This window comes from Mus caroli, unplaced genomic scaffold, assembly GCF_978045245.1.
Source record: "Mus caroli unplaced genomic scaffold, Mus_caroli_1 scaffold_7, whole genome shotgun sequence".
Taxonomy (NCBI): domain Eukaryota; kingdom Metazoa; phylum Chordata; class Mammalia; order Rodentia; family Muridae; genus Mus; species Mus caroli.
Window position 1 is genome coordinate 116,594,955 of NW_028227262.1, and position 23,059 is coordinate 116,618,013.

Below are 23,059 nucleotides of genomic sequence, written 5' to 3' on the forward strand. Positions count from 1 at the left end.
AGTCATCATCTCCTTAATGGGAAGGGGCTAGTTTATGTCTCATCTCTTAAGCCTGAGTGTGGGGTTGAGCTGAAGTAGATGTTCTGTGTAGGGAATTTCTTTCCCTAGTTTAGATCTGCCTAGTGGACCTTGATTTGGGGAGGGGAGTGAGATCAACTACTGTTAACTCCACCAGTGAACAGAAAACAGGGCACAAACATTGAAACCGAAAGGTTTTGGCCAGTACAGTAAAACTTACTGAATACCTGTCCTCCTCTGTGAGTAGCATGGTGTTGGTGGTTTGGGAGAGTTCTGGATTTTTCCATAAGGGTGGGTCCAGGAACAGAAACATACTATGGATGGCTGGCATGCTGGGATTTGTTTGGAAGTATTTTGAGAGAGAGAGCCATAGTCTTCTCTACACAGGGCCTGTGTACCTTGCTTTTCATTGAGATGGATGTTCAATTCCACAAACCAGTCTGGAGATGTGTGCCTGTAATTTGTCTCCTGTTTTTTTTTTTTTTTTTTTTTTTTTGCCTCATCCTAAATCTTATATATGTTTTGCTGGTTTAGTACCTGAGAGAGAATTTCTGTGAATGAATGACATGTCACTTTAAGCAGAACAACTGGCAACATGTTGTTGCCTGTGATAGACCACTTTGTTCCTTTATGTTCATTTCAGCGAGCTTTGTAGAGCACATGGAGGCTTAAGCTGGAATTCATTCTATCTGTCTTCTGCTTACCATGGTTACAGAGGAGAAAGATATTGGAAGCTTGATGGTTTGGGTCCTTATTTTACAGGTACCACAGCTGTGGCCTGAAGCAGTGTAAGGCTCTGAGCAAAGTCAAAGCTAGGGAAAGCTGTGACCAGACTTTGATCTCTAGCTTGCTCTTGCTCTGAAGAAGTAAACTGGACATTATTTGAATTAAATGGAAACAGGGTTTGTGTGGATTTTATACTTCATTTGGGGTTGGGAAGTTAATGCTGTTTAATTTATATGTGTATCCCCAGTGAACAAAATGTATCCATTTTTGAAACAAACAAAAATTAAGCTATGCATCAAAAAACAATATCCAGGGGTAATTATTATTTTTTAATTTAAATTACAGATCTTATTTTCCTAGAGGCTTTGTGAGATCTTGCAACTATTATTCAGGATATTAAGACATGAAATACTAGATGTATCTGCTTCTCAATACTGGTTTTACAAATTGTCTGCTTATGAATGTGAAAACTGTAAGCTATGAATTACAAACTTATCTATTGCTGTTCAGTTTCTGCAGCCGGTTTTGATGTGTGTTTCTACAAAGACTGGAGCATGGATCCGGTTTGTATGCTTATCATGGAGCAAACAATGAAATGGGATGATTTGCATATTATGCCATTCAGACTAGAAGTTTACAAAGGTGTATTCAATCCTGTTGAAGGAACGACAACTCTGAACTAGACTATTAACTTGGCGCCTAAATGTTTAGGTTGCCAAACTCCTTGTAACACTGTGTCTTCTGATATAATATTTTGATTATGAGTGTGCAGTTAGGAACTTCATTCTATCTTCATTAACTTTAATGTGTTAGTAGGCATAGTTACCCTGTTGACCATGTAGACAGGTTGCATATTTTTGAAGCAATTTTAAGATATATTTCCTGTAACAGGACATTGCATTGTGATGCTAATTGTTGCCAGACCATATTATTTTTGGATGTGTATTTTTGTGTGTTTAAATAAGTTTGTTCCAGGTAGAGTGTGTGACAAATGACAAACTGTTACATATTTATTTATCCCTGAGATCTATCCTAGTCATCAAGCCTGCACCTGTTAGGAGATGTGGCAAAGGACAAGATTTATGCTGCAGCACATGCGGGGCTGTTTAGCTGTAATATTCTGTGTTGTATTTCATTGATTGCATGGATGCTTCCATTAGTGCTTTTAAAAATAAGTTCTCTTCATATTAATGAATTTATTGCCATCTTACGATTAATGAGTGTTTCTGTAGAGTTGGCAATGTAATTTGAGTATATCTTCTGCTGCAGGCTGTAGCTCAAGTGTCTAAATCCAGAGAAGGCAGAATGCTCTAAAACCAGCTTGTGTTAAACAGTAACACACTTTCTCCACATTAGTACACTTTCATAGTTTCTCTCAGAGTTTAGCACAGAAAATAATAATTTTTTTAATGACTGGACATGATGTTTAATCTGTAAACTAAAGCCCCAAAGGGAGATTAAGGGGGATCCCAAAGGAACTGGTGTTAGCAAGTTTTAGTTTTTATTAAGTGATTCATTTGAGATTACAAATTATTGTTTCCCCCCTTACTCCCTCAACCCTCACCCCCTCCCCCCGCAAAAAAAAAAAAAATCAAGCCAGGCAGTGGTGTCACATTCCTTTAATCTCAGTACTTGGGGGACAGGCAGATCTCTGTGAGTTCTATGAGTTTGAGACCAACCTGGTCTACAAAACAAATTCCAGGACAGCCAGAGCTACACAGAGAAACCCTGTCTCACTCCCCCACCCCCAAGAGAAGTACTGTAACTGATGTGCAAGCATTAGGCAAAGAAACCACTGGTTTTGTGTGTCAACTTGACACAACTGGAGTTATCACAGAGAAAGGAGCTTCAGGTGAGGAAATGCCTCCATGAGATCCAGCTGTAAGGCATTTTCTCAATTAGTGATCAAGGGGGAAAGGCCCCTTGTGGGTGGGACCATCTCTGGGCTGGTACTGAGCAAGCCAGGGGAAGCAAGCCAGTAAAGAACATCCCTCCATGGCCTCTGTATCAGTGCCTGTTTCCTGACCTGCTTGAGTTCTAGTCCTGACTTCCTTTGGTGTTGAACAGCAGTGTGGAAGTGTAAGCTGAATAAACCCTCCCCTATACAACTTGCTTCTTGGTCATGTTTGTGCAAGAATAGAAACCCTGACTAAGACAGCAGGAAAAGTTGCATAGGAAGGTGGTTTGTCCCTTCAGATCTGAGAATATCCTGTAATTCTGGAATTGTGTCTTCCCATAGATGATGAGATGATGTGTAAGGCCTTCCATGTTTCTGTTCCTAGCTCCGGGATTTGTTGTAAGGGTGTCCTCATTGCTGCCCCCAGATGTCATCAGTGCTTCTGTAACAGAGTCAGCCAGGAGCCACTGAGGGGACCTAAAACCTTGGGAATAAAAATATCAGTTCTCCAGGAAGTATAGTGAGCTTTTCAGAAGAAGCCAGTGACAGTGGGCCTTTAGTCGATGATGGCCCTGCCTTAGGGAGGATAAGTCTGGAGCTGGGTCAGCTTCTACAGCAGCTAGCTGGAGGAGATAACAAAGCCAGAACTGAGCTGCTTTCTAAAACTCTTCAAGGTCTCACCAAATATAATGAAACTAACTTAGCAAGCAATCAAAACTGTACTGATGTCACTGCTTTGCCCCTACCAATCACATTAGAGGTTACCTAGCCCTTCTGGAAAACTTCTCTTAAAGGGTGTTTCTGAGCCCCTTGAGTTATTGCCATTTTGATGAATGGTTGACCTCTGCATGTTGGTAATTGCTGCAGAATAAATGGTCTTTGCCTTTGCATATTATTTGAGTCTGCAGTCTTCCCTCAGCGATTCTTGGACCCTAACGTCAGATGGTATAGAAGAGCTGAAGTGAATGTGTGCTCTACCTCTCTGAGGGGTGTGACCATGGTACTCACAGTTTCAAAGACTACTCAGAATTGAGGATGAAAGGTTAGCCATCTTGGAGCTTCTTACTTGGTCTTAAATACACATTTATAGTTTAGATATTTAAATGAGGAGAGAATTACAGGATTTCCAGAAAACCAAGTGAACAAATAAAAATTTGTTAGGAATCATGAGTTGTTTTTAATCAAGAATTATTTTCAGGTAAGAGGTTTAAGGTCACACTTGATACAATCAAGCAGCAGCAATTCTTAATGCGGTGTCCTGTTTTCTATAACTATTTGACAGAACATGTTAGTGTTCATTAAAACATTTTCAGTATCGAGAACTTGCAGTGATTTTTGAGACTTTTTCAAGGTACATGTATTTGAAGCAAACATCTTTAAGCCATACTATTCTAAAGGGAACGTGTGTGTGTGCATGTGAAAGCCACATACCATTCTAAAGGGAACATGTGTCTGCATGGGAAAGCCACAGGGCTGGTGACACTCACTGACCTGGAAACAGCATGTGCCGATTTCTGTGGCAAGTCTCCTTTGGATGGCCTGAGCAGTTCTCAGACTTCTCATCTCCCAAACCTTAGCAATTCCTAAAGGTCTGCTTGGGAGCGCCTAGCACCAATGGGCAAAGCTGCCTTTCCGCAGCTTTTCAGAACAGCTGGTCCTGAAACCCTGGCCTTGTAGTTTAATAACAGATGTAGTTGAGAAAATGTTCAGATCCGGAGACTTGGAGAAGTTTCCAGAAAGACCATTTTAAGTATTGGGCTCTGAGTGTCCTATCTTTTTCTCCTGGGCACTTGGATCTGACTTATCAGAAGAAATACATTGTTGCTTTCTGTATTCTATTGATTTTAAAAACAAATAACATGAAGCGTAGGTTTGCTCAGGAGCCATTACCACACTGCTCATTTTCTGCCTGGGCTTTGATCTGCTACTGTAGATTCTAAATTCTCTATACTAGGCCATGAGCTATCTTTTGTCGTTTTAAAATCTGCATGCTAGCTTAGGTAATTACTTTTCCTGTTGTGACCTTGAGACCAAAAGTTATGAATTTTCCCTCCCATTTCTTGGAAATAGCTCAGGCATTCTATAGCCGTGTTTTGTTCCTTTTACCTCCAGAAGGGCAGTTACCCAGCCCATCACTTGGGCATGCCTTCTAGAGCTTTCTTGCCCTTTTTCTTTTTTCTTTTCCCTGCTGGTACTGTTTGCATTTCCCCCACCCCTTGTGGCCTGCCTATTTTATGCCACCTTTAATCCATTTGCTCTTGCTTCTAGCCTTACCACAGGCCTTGGGGGCTGACTACGATAGGCAGAGAGTTTTGGGAAAGAAACAGCCACCCTCCAGTCTGCATTTTCTCCCCTCTCCACAGCACTGTGCCTGCAGGCTTACCTGCATGGCCACGTCGTCATCCACCCAACTGGTCGCCATTTGGTAGTAACACCATTTCCTCTTTGTCCCAGGTGATCACATCACTGCTCGATTAGGCCTTTCCCTGGTAGGAAGCTCCGGTGTTACAGACGGGAAATGAGCTCCTAGTCTTTGCACTAGGTGAAAGGAGCCGGATGCAGAAAGACATGCTGCTTCCTTTAAGACCCCCTTACCATGGAACCTGAGATGTTGGGCCCACAGATGCAGAGAGAACACGTCTGTGGCATGAGGAGCAGGGAGATGTTGGGTGTAGGTTGCTCACTTTCAGCTCTGGACAGACAGAACATGCAGCATAGTGACTATTTTCATATATTATTTTGTACTAGAGATTTGATAAGACCCAACAATACGCTCACGATAAACTGTGGTGGCTAAAGCAGTAATTTGATTATTGTAGTCATTATATAATTTGTATGATATTAAATAATCACATTGAGTATGCACTTTGTTTTTTTCCTATTAGACCCTAATAATTTGGAAAAAAAACCTCTAATAAACCAAAAAGTCATGAGCCTTTTCTCAGCTACATGGAAAGCTGATCTCCGTGACTCATATTTAGGTTTAACCTACTGAGGTCTACCAGAGGCCTAGTTTTATTTGACCAGTTGAGTGTTGGTAGAGAATCCTAGAGAATCTTACCTGAGAAAAAGTGTTGTTCTACTGTGATTTGAACTCAGGTGTGGCTGCATCTCTAGATTGACAACGTGTTGCTCACCCTGGTCTGCTAGACTTCAGGATAGGCTTTGATCAGGTAATACTAAATATGTGTGTTTCTGGTGGAGTTATGTCCAACCTGAGAGGATTGTCTCACATTGAGAGTTTTTCTGAGAAGTTGGCCATGTTGATACCCTGTATGGTGCATAGCTTAGAACTGCAGGTCTGGCAGGTTCATCCACAAGGCTTTTAATTGGATGAGGGAGTCAAAAGTGAGAGATTAATTATTTGCTTATCCAAAGTCTAGCTGATAGAAAAACAGACTTAATCAGGCTCTCTTTTTGAGCTATTGCTGCTTGCAGTTTCTTTGTTGTTACTTTATTATTTAAAAACCTTAAGAAAAACACAACCTTAAGATTTACCTGGATGGAAGAGTCATTGTCAACAGTTTTCTGGTTTGTGTGTGACCTTTGACCTTTTCTAAATCACTTCAAAAGAAAAAAAAAACAGCACAAGCAGCCTTGGGAAAGACCCTTAGAGAGCACCCTCACAAGAAGGCTGCTGCATGGGCACTCGCTTGTTCTGCAGGAAGGTTAGCCAGGGCGATGTGTTCCCTGCCCGAGTCTGTGTTTTATATTACTTACTCCTTACTGGGGTTATCTATCATTTAAAGTGAGCAGTTCAATTGTTCTTAGTTTATAGAATTGTATGCAACCACCAAGTATTATAATTTAGAACAATTCCAGTCTTACAAAGTAAGGCAGCAGGATTGTGAGTGTGAGGCCAGCTTGGCCAACATAGTAATGATCTGTTTTTAAAAAACCCAAAAGGAGTCTCAGGTCCCCAGTACAGGGGAACGCCAGGGCCAAAAAGTGGGAATGAGTGGGTAGGGGAGTGGGAGGGAGGGTATGGGGGACTTTTGGGATAGCATTGGAAATGTAATTGAGGAAAATAAGTAATAAAAAATATTAAAAAAAAACCCAAAAGGAACTAGTATACACTACCCTACCTCAAATACAGAAACAAACCAAACCAACCAGCCAACCAAACAGCAGACAAAAGACACCAAAAGGTGCGTGTGTACACACCTTCATACGTATCACCATCACCAAGAGCAATGGAAGACAACCTGCTGCCTTTCTCATGCCCCACTTTCTCCATCCAGGCAACCTCAACTGAGCACACTAGCATCCCTGGGCATACTAAAGTGCGAACAGCCTATGACAGTATATAACCTTTGTCTCTGAGTTCCTTCCCATACATCTTTGTTGTAGCATGTGCCAGGACTTCATTTCTTTATATAATTACATGAATGGATGTGCCATATTTTGATTACCTGTTTATTAGCTGATATGCATTTAGATCGTCTCCCCTTTGGGTGGTGGTGCACGCCTTTAATCCCAGCACTTGGGAGGCAGAGGCAGGTGGATTTCTGAGTTTGAGGCCAGCCTGGTCTACAAAGTGAGTTGGCCAGGACAGCCAGGATACACAGAGAAACCCTGTCTGGAAAAAACAAAAAACAAAAAAACACAAACCAAAACCACATTTTCATAAACAAGTTTTTGTCTGAGTAAATACTTTCAGTTCTCTTGAGCATATGCGGTACCTGAGAGCTCAACTCTTGGATCACATTTAGGATTTTGGGAAACTGCCAACTTGTTTATCCTGTCAGAGGTGTCATTTATATTCCTTAGTGATGCAATTTATGTCCCCACCAGTAATGGATGAGGGTTGGCTTTCCCTCTTTACCACTTCCCACTCTTTGCCTCTTTGCTTGTGTTATTATGTATCAGGTGGTGTTTCATTGTGGGTTGGTTTGCATATTCCCAGTGACTGATGTCGAACAGTTTCTGTATGCTTTCTCCTTTTGCTTATTTTCTTTTAAACAATGCCTATTTATATTCTTTATTGGTTTTTATTGGTGTTATATTTTCTCATTTGGCTATGAGCTATTTATATATTATAGTCTCTAGCTACAAGTCTCCTTGTAAGCTCTGATTGGCAAAACTCCAACCCTCCCTCATTCTGTGAGTCCTCTTTTTACCCCTTAATGGTGATCTTTGATGCTGTCATTGCTTCCATAGTCTATAACTGAGGGGAAACACCCTTCAAACCTTTCATGTACCACTACGGATGGTTATTGCTTAGAGTCAGTGCCATATTTTAAAAAGGTTGTTTCATGTTGTAAGTAAGTTTCTGCATGTGTCCGATACAAGGTGCATCTCTCTTATGTCTAGGTCACCAAATAATATATACAGATTGTCTGATCTTCCATCTAAGAAGTGGAACTATTAGGAATAACATTAAGTCCTCTGTTTTCTTAAATCCTTCCAATGGCTTTGGTGCTTTCTGCTAATAATTTTAGTTAGTAGTTTTCTAATGAGGAAGAGATGGTTTTTCCTTATTTCTGATGGAAAGCTCTTAAAGTAGTCTGTAAAACTTGTCCATTATTTACTGTTATAGCTGCTAGAATCTTTACAAGACATATTGTATACAATCTTTTAATTGGAAAGGCCAGATGTTGCCAATGAAGTCTCCAGGTACTTAGGAGACTCCAGCTGTGTGCTCAGTACTGTTCCGTGTTTCTCTCCAGTTGTTGGCACTTGAATTTGAATGACACATATCCCAGAAGAAATGGTTTCTAAATATCCATTAATCATAAATACCCTTTTCATAAATTATGGAAAAATAAATACAAATACAAATATTCCATGCTCTGTAATAAATATTTGTGTTTTTTAATTATTGAATTGAGAAGCTTTTAGCATCACTTTCGACCCTAAAGTACTGGACAGTCTGGCCTCCTTTTATAGATACTGTCAGACTTTAATGTTAGGACATCATTTTAAAGACCTTCACTTAATGTCTTAGACCCCACTTGGACAGTAAGCAGTTCCTTGAGTTTATTATAAATTTTGGCAGGTGTGGAAAATTCCAAGTCACCAGGGGAATCTTGATTCAATTACTCTCCAAGTGCACTAATTGGCCCTTTCTACAGTGCTCAGGGATTCCAAGGAGACACTGCCCACCTGGCACAGTTTTGCCCATTGAGATGCAGCTTAGCTGTCTCTTCTTGTTTTTGTTTTGCAAGGCACTTGTTTTAACTTCCTCTACTTTTGTGTTAATTGTAGTTTCTGATGAAGATTTGAAAAGAAGAGTAGCTGAGGAGCTGGCATTGGAGCAAGCCAAAAAGGAGTCAGAACACCAGAGACGGTGAGCCCCATGGGACTTCAGAAGACTTGCCTGGGCTTGTGATATGTAGCGTGCTTAAGGAAGATTTATTTATTTTATGTGGATGAGTGCAGTGCTTGCATGTATGTCTGTGAACTTTCTGTGTTCCTGGTACCTGTAGAGGTCACAATAGAGCACTGGATTCTTTGGAACTGAAAGTAGAGACAGTGTGGGTCACCATGTGGGTCCTCTGCAAGAACAGCAATGTTCTTTTAACTGGTGATTTAAAACAAAACAAAACAAAAAACCAACAAAAATCAATAATAACAAAATTACTTTTCTTTGTGTGGCAGAACTCTAGATATGCTGAACATAGGCACTTGACTCCTTTGGTTTGAGATTGTGGTTGGTAGAGCCCTAAAGTGTTCATGTCTTTAAAGAATTATTGTTGTGTGAGCTTCCCTTTTCCAACATATGGAAATTAGTAGTTTCTGAGGATTTCCCTAGGAACATCTAAATCTCTAAACAAATATGTTTAAGATTGAAAATTCATTTACCCATTACTCTGTATTGAAATGGACACTATTATAGGTAGTGGTGAATATCATATGCCACACATAAGGCTTGAATTAACAAATAGCACTAATTAGTAATAGACCAACTTAAAAAATTAAGGTGTCATAGAAATTTGCATAGTTAAAAATGAAAGTCCTTTATAATTCTGTCTTGCAGAAATAACCACTTTTTCATATTTTGTTCTAGACTTTTTCATATGCAGCTACTCCCATTTTGTTATTGCCATTATTAACACTATAAGAGAATAATAGGTAAAAGAATGCTCATTGGAGTAATAGAGTTAAACCTGGAAGCAGTTCAGTGTCATCTGGGGAAGTGAAGTGTGAGCCACATATAAGCCTTCAGTGGAACAGCAGACAGTCATGTAGATCCTTGTGTGCTCTTTCAAATCATTTGCAAGAGTCATAGACTGCTGGGAGCTGGGGAGGGGAGCAGTATGTAAAACACCACAGATAACACATATACATACATTTATTTTGAGAAGGTGTTAAATTTTAAAGATCTGAAGTGTGTACATAGAAATGTGTGAATACATTTTAACCCAAGATAAAGAGTCAACCGCTTCACCTCCTCCTTGTGCAGATTCTGAAAGCCTCACAGAGCATAGAACACTGCGTCACGTGGTCATGTGGTATGTTTCCACTGTGAGCAGTAGGTCCCTGCTTAGACAGAGCAGGAGCGTAGAGCCTCCTTGTCATTCATTTGACAAGTGAGTAGAGGGAGCTTTGGGTTGGATTGGTACCCTCCCTGACCTTCAGCATAGGATTTGAAATTTTTTGTCCTTCATCCCCCAGCTGATGATTTTGAATTCAGTGTATCCATACAACATACAGAAAAAGAATATAAGCTGTTGATTACGTCCACCATTTTTAAGGAACTAGGTAAAGTGTTATCACTTAAAAAAGTGAGATATAATTAACACTTCCAGAAGACTGTGTGTGTCTTTATAGTGACTTCCTATGAAACACTTTCTAATTATTTAGTTACTTTAGGTTGATGGAGTGTATATAATTAGTGAAGTTTAAATATTTAAAAAAATCCACATCAGTTTCATTAAGAAAAGAACCATGTTATGATAGCATTTTTTTATATCTTGAAATTATATTTTCTTTAATTAAATTTTATGTTCACATGGATTTGGGGGGTGGTCCAATTTGTGTTTACTTAGCGAACTGTATTTCAGGAGTTCTTTATTACCACATGGTGCAGGCTTTTTCTTTGAGTAATTCACCATGCTAGTCTGTGTGCCTTTCCTTTCATGATTTGACTCCCATGTGCTCTGCTCTGGCCATGAAAGGGAAAGGGCCAAGGAGATGAACAAACAGAAATGTGAGGGCCCCTCCATACCTCGGGTGGGATGGAGTTGGCCCCTAGCTGTAACCTGGACAAATGATTCTTGGTAAGGGGTTCATTTTCTGTCACCTTTTAGAGAGCAGAGGGTAGAACAGCCATTATATTATTATTTATTTCTTTAAAAATGTTTTGTTTGTTCCTCTTTCTCCACATCCTCACCAGCATCTGCTGTCACCTGAATTTTTGATCTTAGCCATTCTGACTGGTGTGAGGTGGAATCTCAGGGTTGTTTTGAGTTGCATTTCCCTGATGATTAAGGATGTTGAACATTTTTTTCAGGTGCTTCTCAGCCATTCGGTATTCCTCAGGTGAGAATTCTTTGTTTAGCTCTGAGCCCCATTTTTTAATGGGTTTATTTGATTTTCTGGAGTCCACTTTCTTGATTTCTTTATATATATTGGATATTAGTCCCCTATCCGATTTGGGATAGGTAAAGATCCTTTCCCAATCTGTTGGTGGCCTTTTTGTCTTATTGACGGTGTCTTTTGCCTTGCAGAAGCTTTTTTACTAGGTCCCATTTGTCTATTCTCGATCTTACAGCACAAACCATTGCTGTTCTATTCAGGAATTTTTCCCTTGCACCCATATTGTTGGTGGGATTGCAAGCTTGTACAACCACTCTGGAAATCAGTCTGGCGGTTCCTCAGAAAATTGGACATAGTACTACCAGAGAGAGTATCCCGCAATACCTCTCCTGGGCATATATCCAGAAGATGTTCCAACCGGTAAGAAGGACACATGCTCCACTATGTTCATAGCAGCCCTTATTTATAATATCCAGAAGCTGGAAAGAACCCAGATGCCCCTCAACAGAGGAATGGATACAGAAAATGTGGTACATTTACACAATGGAGTACTACTCAGCTATTAAAAAGAATGAATTTATGAAATTCCTAGGCAAATGGATGGACCTGGAGGGCATCATTCTGAGTGAGGTAACCCAATCACAATAGAACTCGCACAATATGTACTCACTGATAAGTGGATATTAGCCCAGAAATTTAGAATACCCAAGATATAAGATACAATTTGCTAAATGCATGAAACTTAAGAAGAACGAAGACCAAAGTGTGGACACTTTGCCCCTCCTTAGAATTGGGAACAAAACACCCATGGAAGGAGTTACAGAGACAAAGTTTGGAGCTGAGACGAAAAGATGGACCATCTAGAAACTGCCATATCGGGGGATCCATCCCATTATCAGCTTCCAAACGCTGACACCATTGCATACACTAGCAAGATTTTGCTAAAAGGACCCAGATATGGCTGTCTCTTGTGAGACTATGCTGGGGCCTGGCAAACACAGAAGTGGATGCTCACAGTCAGCTATTGGATGGATCACAGGGCCCCCAATGGAGGAGCTAGGGAAAGTACTCAAAGAGCTGAAGGGATCTGCAACCTTATAGGTGGAACAACAATATGAACTAACCAATATCCCCCCTGGAGCTCGTGTCTCTAGCTGCATATGTATCAAAAGATGGCCTAGTCGGCCATCACTGGAAAGAGAGACCCATTGGTCGTGCAAATTTTATATGCCTCAGTACAGGGGAACGCCAGGGCCAAGAAGTGGGAGTGGGTGGGTAGGGGAGTGGGTGGGGGAGGGTGTGGGGGACTTTTGGGATAGCATTGGAAATGTAATTGAAATAAATACCCAATAAAACAATATGGAAAAAAATGTTTTGTTCGAAGCTTTCTTTATAGCAACCCTCCATCTGTCAAATCTTGGCAAAAAGTGTGTGTTCTATATGATACTTGAATGAATCAATAGCTTTCCCCACCTTCTTCCTTTTTTGTTATTCATCAGGGAAGAAACTTTAGCACAAGCATTAAGAAAGCTTTCCCTTCAGTCTTCTAAAAGCGGCATCTTAGAGTATCAGTGCATTTATGCATTGGTGTGTCTGTTGCCTAAGTTTGAGTAAAGGCTTGTTGTAAGCATTTCTTCAGAGTGGTTCTCCATACTCTTACACTGTCACCTGCACAAGTCCTGATGGCCTAGGTTTTTTTCTTTTTCCTCAAATGCACGCAGAATTGTCGACCAGTTCTCAAGTGTAGGAGATACAGACAAAGATACACAGACAAGTAAAGTTCAAATACATATGCTTGAGGACATTGAAATTAATTTCAACAGTGATATATTTCTTTGTAGAATTATTATAACTCCACAATACTAGTTCTTAATTGATGCAGAGTATTGAATGTTCTAATGACATGTGCACTGTGTAATGTTCAGCCTTGTTGTGCCCTGCTCTCTTCTCAAGTGTCCCCATTTCTGTGTGGTGAAAATGGTCAGCTCTTTTTAAGTGCAACCTTTTCCTTGAGCAAATTTTAAAACTCATTCAAAACCAGAGACAATACAGGAACACGCACTTGTATCTGTGCTCTGTCAGGTCTGAGTGGTGAGGAGAAGCCAGAACTATTCAGCAGGCTGGTGAACTTTGCGGCAGAGTTGGCTTCTGTGAGGACAGCTTAACTCAGGACCTTATTTCAGGGAGATTTCTTTGGACCAATAGATCAAATCTTAACTGTAGTTAACTTGGGAAGCCTGATAGTTCAAAAAGAAGACAGAAAAGCCACTAGCTAGGGAAAATTGGAACTGGCTAAGACTGCAGGAGAAAGGAAGCCATTTCTCAGCAGGAGACACAGATGAGGGCTCCTTAAAGGGAAGTGGGTGGTAGAATCTACCTGAGTTGAAGATGCCATTGATTTCAAGATGTACTACTGAGAAAAGAAAATGGCTGCAGATTATGATCCAATGTTTCATCTCTTTGAGTTTCTTATTAAAATACCTCATTAAGACTAATTTTGAAAAAAAAAATTCTTCCTGTCAGCAAAATAAACTGGTTAAGGTGGTGGTTCTCCACTGGGGGTAATTTTGGTCTCCAGGGGACATTTGACAATGTTTAGAGACATTTTTGGCTGTCACACCTGTCAAATCATATCTAGTAGATGGCACCCAAGATGCTGCTAAAGATCATGTAACCCTTAAGACAGGCTCTTTGCTACCTTTTGTCCCCAACAAAAAGCATTTCATGGCTAAAATGCCAGTTGTGCCATCAGTGAGGTCCCAGGGTTCTAGCCTCTTTCAGGCCTTTGCACACTGGACTTGACTCATTCCATTCATTTGCTCAGTCGTGATGTCCTGGTTTTCCCACATAGTATCATATTCAGCATCCTCAAAACTGTGGCGACATAAGCATTCCTTAAGGGATTGCTCCACTGCCACTTCTGGGAGTTTTCCAAGCTGCTGACACCACTTCTGCAAATTGTGATGCTCTGTGCAGGCGATGACACCCGAGGCAGGTCTGCCTCTCTGCAGTCAGGAGGTACATTAGGCACGTGAAAGCGTGGAAAAATATGTGTTGGTAAAATCAGCCCATCTGCAGGCCAGACCATGAGATCCATCAGATTGCATGGCACCTTGGCAGGCTTGCCCTGCCTTCCTCCCAGAGCAGATGCCCTTTCTCTGCTGTTCTGACTAGTCATGGCACACACATTTAGACAAAGTCATGTAAGCTGAAGAGATTTCTAGCCACTCAGAATTTACCCCCACTTCTTTTAGGTTCTGTTTCTTTATGCTGGCTTTCCCCATGAGACATTTCTTGTTAGTGCCATAGTGACAGCAGAGCTGAGTACAAGTTTTGCAGCAACCTGTGTTATATTCTAATTAAAAACCAAAACCAAACAATCACATCTGAACATGGACTTTCCATTCACTGTACTGTGGATCTGTGGGGCACTGGGATGGTTTTCTGATCATGCTTCCAAATTACAGATGATGAGCCTCCATGCTTAAATTCTTTTGTCTAATTTGCATGAGCTCATTAAAACATCTAATAGATGCAACAGTCATTTGGTCTGCTGCTGAGGGTCCATAGGAGCCAGCCTGTTTTTCCTGGGACAGTCTGTTGTGTATGTAGGCTGAGGTTGGCCATACTGCTTTTTCAGCTACAGCACACCAGTGTCACAAGGACACAACACACAAGGATATGCTACAGTTTGAACATAGTCTTCTAAAATGCGATTTACTTTCCCCTTGTCCTCCCTCCAAAAGCCAAGCTCTGACAGCAAGAAAAATGTGACTATTTCTGACCTTTGACCCTTGGCATTTGAATTTCACCTCTTTACCTATAAAGGCAAGTGAGAGTGTTTTGCTTTAATAACCTTTCTTCAAGAAATCAAGAAGGAAAAAGGAGTCGGCATCCAGTTGTGAAGCTAGCTGTCTGTCAACTGAGAGACTCCCTGCCTGCTATTTTTAAATGGCTATCAGTTGAGATTTGTCCTCAGTTTTAGTAATTTGGAAAATTATATTAGATCCATTGAAGCTTAATTTAGTTAAATAAATTAATCATAAATTTTATCAGTTGTCTCCTTGAAAGCATAGCATAGTTCACTTATTTTTCCCATTGATAGTAGTATGGAAGCCAGAATTAGGACATAAAACATTCTTGTATCTTTTAGTTCATTGTGATAGTGAAACTCATGGTAATGTTACGTTCTGTCTAAATCCATTCTGTTTAATATGTTTTTGACTTTATTATTAGATACATTCAGCTTTTGGAGGAAAAAGGTGAAATACAGGGGAGGGAAGAGTTGGCTAGACAAACAGTTTTGTGAGTTATGGCCATGTTTAAGCTATGTAAATAGTCATGTACTGAAGTTCTGTCTCTAAAATCAGAAAATGCTCACAGATAGTTTTCAATGGAATGAATCACCAGGCCTGGAAAATACTGACTAGAACTGGGTTTCTGGAAGAGACAGGGCTTGAATATGGTTTGTCCCCCAAGTGTTCCTGTGTTGGAGACTTGGCTTCTGATGTTGTAAGGTGGGAGGTGATAGAAGCTTTGAGAGGGACCTAGAAAAATATGTGTGCATAGGCTGTGGACAGCAGGGAGATACTACCCCTCACATCCTGAGAATAACTAAGGTGGTCTCATGGGACCCATGGTGGCTTGCAGGAGTGAGCTGCTGTGAAATCCACCCAGGCCAGGCTGCTCTCTGTGACCTCACTGTTTCATGTATGTTCTTTCTGAGATGCTGTCAGCAGTAGCTTTAGTGCAGTGAAGTTAAGTTGGGTGCTGTGGCCTTGAATCTCCAGAACTATTAGACAACATAGCATCTTGTCTTTTGATTGATTGATTGATTGATCTATTGATTGGTCTTTTCGAGACAGGGTTTATTTATTTATTTATTTATTTATTTATTTATTTATTTATTTATTGTTTTTTTTTCGAGACAGGGTTTCTCTGTATAGCCCTGGCTGTCCTGGAACTCATTTTCTAGACCAGGTCGGCCTCAAACTCAGAAATCCGCCTGCCTCTGCCTCCCAAGTGCTGGGATTAAAGGCGTGCGCCACCGTGCCTGGCATAGCATCTTTTCTTAATAAAGTAGGCTTGCTGCAGATTTTTTTTTAATATTTGTGAAAAGTTACTAATATTAATGCATGTGGCTGAGTATTGCATGTTTATATCTTATATTAAAATAAAAGAAAAATTAAATTGTATCTTTATAATTTTATATTACCCAATGACTACAAATTTTTATTTTAATTTAGTGTAATATTCATACTCTTTCTATCATATGCAAGTTATAAGATTATAAAAATTATAACTTCAATGTATATGCAGTTCATAGATATGTAGTAAGTCAAAGACAATAAGAAGCTCTGAGGGCTATTACTGTTGAGGACTAGTACTTATCAAGACCTATCATAAAAAGAGTTTGGCTATAAACTTAAGCAATCTGTAGTAAGTAGTTTTTCATGTCATTCACGCTGGCATGGACAAAGAAACAGTTGTTACTATTCAGTGGCTTGGGGAAGACCTGGGTCAGTATAGCAGCTGTGTGCTGTATCCCCTGTGTCTGGCCACTTTGAGGATGTGGCTGATTTGTTAGACATGGAGCCCTCTTTGTGCACAGTGCCGGACCCTCCTGGGCATAGAGGCTGCTCCTGTAGATCACTGCTCTGCTTAGTCTCATTGCTACCTGGTTCTTTTTTCCCTGCATTGCTGTACTTTTATCCTGACACATTTCCACTCTGCTTCAAGGTAGGTACTGCTTTCCGAGTGCCGGGGGTGGTCCTGTCTCAGTGTCAGGTAGTCTGCTAGGACTCCCACAGATTGCTCTTGTTCTAGCTGTTGGGATCTTGGCCAGTTGCCGCTGCCATCTTTTCTCCTCAGCGACACTTGTTTTTAACAGACAGTTGCCTTTTCACAGTTACAGATGGGTAGATAGTCCACTCTTGAGCCTTGTGCATAGCTCTTCATTCTGTCCAGACTCAGTTTCTCTTCTGTTGCTGCTCTGCTGCTCAGGAACCCTACTCTGAGTCCCATTTCAGAAGCTGTTTCATAAGGCAAGAATCTCGAAGCCAGAAAACTGAAGCCAATCAAGCATGCCATCACAATCTGTAACTTTTTTACTTGTAATTGCAGCCGTGATGTTCAACCACGTATTATTCAGATGTTTCTCTTGACAGTAATTACAGCATTTTCTCTCATGTAGCATAGTGCTTGAAGTAATTTTTGCTGAAACTGGTTTCTCAGTGGAAGTCATCTGTGTTCTGTTGTCGTTCATGTTGAAGCTTCTCCATTATCTGGAGCAGTCCAGGCTTTCTTTCTTTGGGTGGGAGAGGGAGTAGTAAGGTACTCCATTTCTTACTCTGTTAATGCTTACCCAAAGCATCGTTGTCCAGAGCCAGGTGAGACCTGGACTTCAGACAGCTTACTCAGTTCACTGCTGAGGTGATGGTAGCCCATTGGTTCTTGTCAGTATTTAAAAACATACTTAGAGGAAATCCAGTGTGCAGGCAGATGCGGGCGATGCAGGCCGGCTGTAGCTAGTGGGGTGACGTTGTCTACTCTTTCCCCCTCAGTTCTTCGTAGGACAGAATGAGGCTTCTTCATCTTTGCAGGCTTGGTGTTTTGTTCAGGAAACACATTTACAATACGAAGAACAAATATGTTCCTATCCAAAGAGCTTTTGCTCATCCCTCTTTAGTTTTAGAAGGTGGTTGAGCTGTGACCTGATGTCAGTTTCTCTAAGTCTAGAAGTCCGTCTTTGCAGGCAGTAGTCCACATAAACTGGGCCTAGCTCTGCTGATTGATCTCAGTTCTGGGCCATCTGCTGGGCCTGCTGGTGATACTGGGTTAGAAGTGTCCAAAAGCTTGACATCTTTGACTGTGTACTCTGGAGGGATGGTCTGAGTGGGCCACTGTTTCCACCTTTCCTCTCCTGATCTTTTGGTTTTTTGTGAGCTGAGCTCTGAATGGAAAAGGAGTTCAGGTGACTTAGCTGTAAGTCACATGCCAATTTCATCTAACCTTAGGCTTACATTTCTAAACACTGGCTTTTATCCCCCAGTTGAAGTAGTGTCTGTTTCCCTCATCTCAGCCCTGTCTAGACTGTAAGTAACTATTCTATGCTGGGCTGTGTCTATTCCTTTAGGAAGGGTGGCAATTTGAATTTCTTATTAGTTCTTTAACTTAATATTGTGACTGCTTTCTAAATAGCATAGTGGAGAATATGCTGAAGGAGCCAGTCCCCTGCTTTGTGAGCTTGAGAGACCAGGGTGTACTTCTGGTTAGTGAGGTGCTCAGGTACACCCAGTAGTGATCTGTGTGTGGAGGGGAGGGGCCACTTCTCAGGAGGCAGGACTGTGGGATGCTTATTTTCACCAGCAGTAGCCAATCAGAAAACTCATCTTGCATTTGTTTCTCCTCTATATTCATTCTTAGACTTCGGGGAGAATACCCCCTCCCGCAAAACAAAAAACAAAACAAAACAAAAAAAACCCAAAAAACAAAAAAACCAAACAAACAAAAAAAAAAAAACCAAAAAAAGCCCCAGGAATTAAGGAAAAGCCCCAATGGCTTGATGCCCTGTGTTGGGTGATGCTTGCTGTGTGGGATCAGACTTATGGTGCTCGCCTCTACTGTGTGCTTGCCCTTCATGTCAAGGCTGTCACAGCCGGTTCACAAACTTAGTTTGTTAATCACTTAGAAAGTTAGCTGCTGGGGCAGTTTGCCATTGACATGAGAATATTGAATCCCTCCATCGAAGTATGTGTAGCTTCCACGAGAGCAATTTATTAGTTATTCACTATTTACAGTTGCTTCCTTCTACAGGAACTATCTAGAGCCTCCAGGCTTCAGCTATTTCATTTGGAGAGGTTTTCAATTTGCCTCATTAAAATGGTTTTAGTGTGATTTTAGTGTCAAGTATAAAGTAGAAAAATGAAAGTTAGCCATGTAAATATTTCAGCTAACAACTTAAAATCAGGTTCCAACATGAATTCTCAAATCATATTGTTTAGCGTTCCCATTGCCTAGCTCCCATTTGTGAAAGCTGATTCTATCAAAACAAAAGTCTCTTAAAAACCAAGAATTTACATTTCATTGTCTCCCTGGTGGGGTTGATGGTTTAAAACTAAACCACATCAAAACAGTGTTTTGTTTCTCCTCTATATTCATTCTTAGACTTCGGGGAGAATACCCCCTCCCGCAAAACAAAAAACCAAAAAAAACCCCAAAAAACAAAAAAACCAAAAAACCCCCTCCCCCCCAAAATCACTGAAACCACCAATTTAATGTGAGAAATGTCTACTAATTAAAAAACCATTATCTAACTGAGTTTCTGTGACTCTTTTATTATTTCTACAGAACAAAATTGCTTTGACTAAGAAAGGTCATTTCTCAAAGTACTGAAAACATAGATAATATTGGTTTGTAGAAAAATTACCAAAGAAATATGCCTCATCTTCACTGCCTTGTTCTTCTCCCATAAAACCACTCATAAGTCTTATCCCAGGGGTGATATAGTCTTGTGTTTAAAGGTAACAAGTGTGACTTTATATAGCTAGCTATTCTTCCTATTCAGTCTCTAGAGATCTCAAGTAGACTTTAATTTGGATAATAAAAACTGTTTAAGAATAGGTTCCCATACAGGCATGGCAGTTGATACCTGCCTGTAGTCTTAGTACTAGAGGCATGAGGACTACAAATTCAAGGCTAGATAGTACCCAGTGAGATTGCATTTCTGAACAAACAGGCAAGCAAGACACTCACTTGTGTGGATTAGTACTCACCATTTGAGACACTGTTTATCCAAACATTTTGTATGCACCTGTTGATGGCTTTGCCCTTGTATTCCTGTAGGCTACTTCTGACTTGCTGGTCTCCCCACTTTGCAGATGAAATGGCTAAAGCATAGAGTCCATTTGCTCAATAGTCCAAGTTGCCAGAAGGGGTAAGAGTTGGGCTGTAGCCCACCCTTCCTCCCCTGGGCTGCATTGTAGGTGCTGGGTTGACTTCTGGTCCCACAGCAGTGCTTCCTTTGATGTTTCTGTTTGCATGTTCCACCTGTGGGCTACCTTTGAGGATGTTTTATACTGTACTGTGGAGGATTTAACATGGTCAGTTCTGCTGATTATGAAGCTCAAGAACTAAGAGTTTAGTTTTAAAAGATTTGTAAAGAGGAGGACTTTTTCCGTGTTTTTGTTTTTTAATTCACATGACTATATTTTGAAATGAAACTGTCAAAATACTGTCATAGTGGGTAAAGATTAATATTTCTGTAGATTTTCTTGAAAATTGTGCATTTCTTTATAAATATATCTGTCGACCGTGCAAATCTGTTTTTATAGAATTAAAGAAGCCCTTATCCAAGTGAGTCTTAGAAAGGTCTTTCTTCCAGCTGATGAAAATATGAATAATGTTAGTTTAACAAAAAGCATTTGATTACTAATTATTCTTGGTTCCTTTTTCCTGCTTTATGTCCTTGCATCTTCTTTCTAATTAACGGAGCCCGGAACCATTGTGCCTTCCGGTACTTGACAGTCTATCTACCGCTCACCATTTTCATCCTGCCTGGTTCTCACTGTGTGGGGATCTACTCTCTTTCCTCATGGGACTTTGAAGTTGCTACAGCCTACTATAGAGCGGTAGAGGGTAGCCATGTTGCTTTTACACACACAACTGCTTTTCATCAAGACCTGTCCTCATGAGGGCAACGAGCGTTAGTGCTCAGGTGGAGAAGTGCTGCTTCATTGCCATTTCTTACTTTCATGGTCACTTTAGGGAGCCGATGGGCCTGGCTTCTCCTCTTTCCTCCCTTCTCCAGTCCTCTCCTCCCACCCCTTCCCTTTCTTCTCTCTCTTTCTCTGCAAAGTAGTTTTTAAAATGTAGTTTTAATCTTGTTTGTGTCTTTGATTAAAACATTTCTAATGGCTTCTTAATTAGCATCTGCCTCAAGTCCGAGCCATTTCCTTTGGTGTTTTGGTTTAGCCTGCCTTTATCCAGTGCTTCTCTGCCCTCTCCTTGCACACTCCAGGCAGGTCTGATGCTGGGCTTGTGTGTGCCCACAGCTCAGTGCTCAGAGTCCTTAGGCCCATGTTTGCATGGTGGGTTCCCTCTTATTCTCAGCTGCATAGAGAGGCCTGAGCCATCACTGTCTGAAGTACTCTGTCTCAGCAGCTTGTCTGCTGCCCTCCTCCTTAGGCTCCCCCATTTTTGGATTATGTTTCTTTGCATTACTGTGTCTGTTTATTGTGTATGTGGGCAAAACTCTCATCTGTCATTTGGTAGATATCCAAAAATATTTGCCAGATTATAATGATACTTGCTATGGCTAACTTTGCTGTTTCTTCTAAGCTGCCTGGCCAGCAGTCCAAGCTCTGGGCTTACAGACTGTGGTGTGTGCATGGCTCTTACGTGGGTACTGGGGATCTGAATTCAGGCCTTCATACTTGACAGCAATAGCAAGCATTTCATGTACAGAACATTTTCCAGCTTGTTTTGTTTTGTTCTTCTAGAAAACACTTTGTAAAAGTGAAAACCTAACAGAAAGAGAATATCTTCCCCCTTCCCCCCTTTTGACTTAAGTTTGGCCTCAAGCCTATTTAAACTCTGTAACTCTGTAAAACATACAGTGTATTAACGAGCAAGACTGTATTGAGGCATGCATTCTGCAAGGTTGTGAACCATCTCAAGTTGGGACAGTGTCAGGAGCTGTCTTTTTTAGCTGGGCACATAGTTATAGTTTCTCCCTGTGGACCAGCTCTCCCTCAGCACTGTGGCTTTCCAGGTTGAGAGGAACTTGGGTTTGTATTGCAGATCTCTGCATTTTCGGCTGGTTTGCTGAAAGTTTTTGCTGCAACTTGGAAGATGGTGGCTTTCTTCATCATCCTGCTCTCCTCAGCCTCTCTGGCTTCTGGAATCTGTCGCTCCAAGGTTCAAGGGAAGGCTGTGCCTACCCACCATGGCCCTGTGTGACATGATAGCTGTGCTGTGTATGCTCCATGCCCTTTAGTATGTCCCCAGCTCTGTCCCATTAAGTCCCCTGGTCATGTCTGTGGGAGGGAGCTGATTTTGTTTTCTTTTTCTTTTCATTTCCCAGCAGCTTGTCACAGGAGTGACTCACACCCAGCAAATTCAGCCTTAGATAGCTTTCTGCAGACAGGAACAACAAATTCACCAGTCAGGGAACAAAGTGAAAGAAAAATGAAGAACAATATTAGAAAAGAACCCTTTGGGAAGCTGAACAAAAAATGTTATATTAAAATCAATACTGGGGCCTGACCTTTTGTGGTACTGTATATTTTAAAGCCTCCTATTGATTCTCTTTTAATAACATGTTTATTCTACTTTACTGACACAAGCCTAGAGAGACTATAAACGGGGAAGATCATATTCTTTATTATGGTGGCCATTTAAATTTCTCTCTGGCATTTTTTGATTATTCCATGGAATTATCTGCATATACTTAACATATTCTGATTTTAGAAAGACTCAGAGGCTGTGAAGCACTTTTCCTTTGTTAAAAGTACCCTCAGCACTGCGGTGATAGATGTGTCTGGAACCCGCAGTACCAACTAGGAATCTTCTTTTTAGCTTTCGCGTGCGTTTACTGAACGAGACTGAAACAACTCATTTTGCTTGAATTGAACCCCTATCTCCCAAATCCATTGATTCACACCCCCCTCCCCCACCTCAGGCCCCGTATTTTTGGTGACAGTTGTATGCATAGAGACAGCGTCGTTTTGTTTTGTTTTGTTTGTTTGTTTTTTCTCTGTGTAGCCCTGGGTGTCTTGGAACTTAATCTGTGAACCAGGTTGGCCTTGAACTCATAGAGATCAGCCTATGTTTACCTCGAGTGAGTGCTAAGATTAAAAGGGTGTGCCACCACCACCTGGAAAGATAGCTGCCACTTACTGTATGGCTGGTGGCAAAATGTCAAAGGATGTGAAATCT

The 23,059-nt window shown here is 40.9% G+C and overlaps 1 protein-coding gene across 2 annotated transcripts in view; it reads left to right on the forward strand.

Moving 5' to 3' along the window:
- Chchd3 (coiled-coil-helix-coiled-coil-helix domain containing 3) overlaps positions 1-23,059 on the forward strand; it is a 265,061-nt gene that overhangs the window by 43,078 nt on the left and 198,924 nt on the right. For both annotated transcript variants that reach the window (XM_029478369.2, XM_021164672.3), the window contains exon 3: positions 8,849-8,930. In XM_029478369.2, the coding sequence (XP_029334229.1) occupies positions 8,849-8,930 (82 nt within the window). The remainder of the gene's footprint in view (positions 1-8,848; positions 8,931-23,059) is intronic.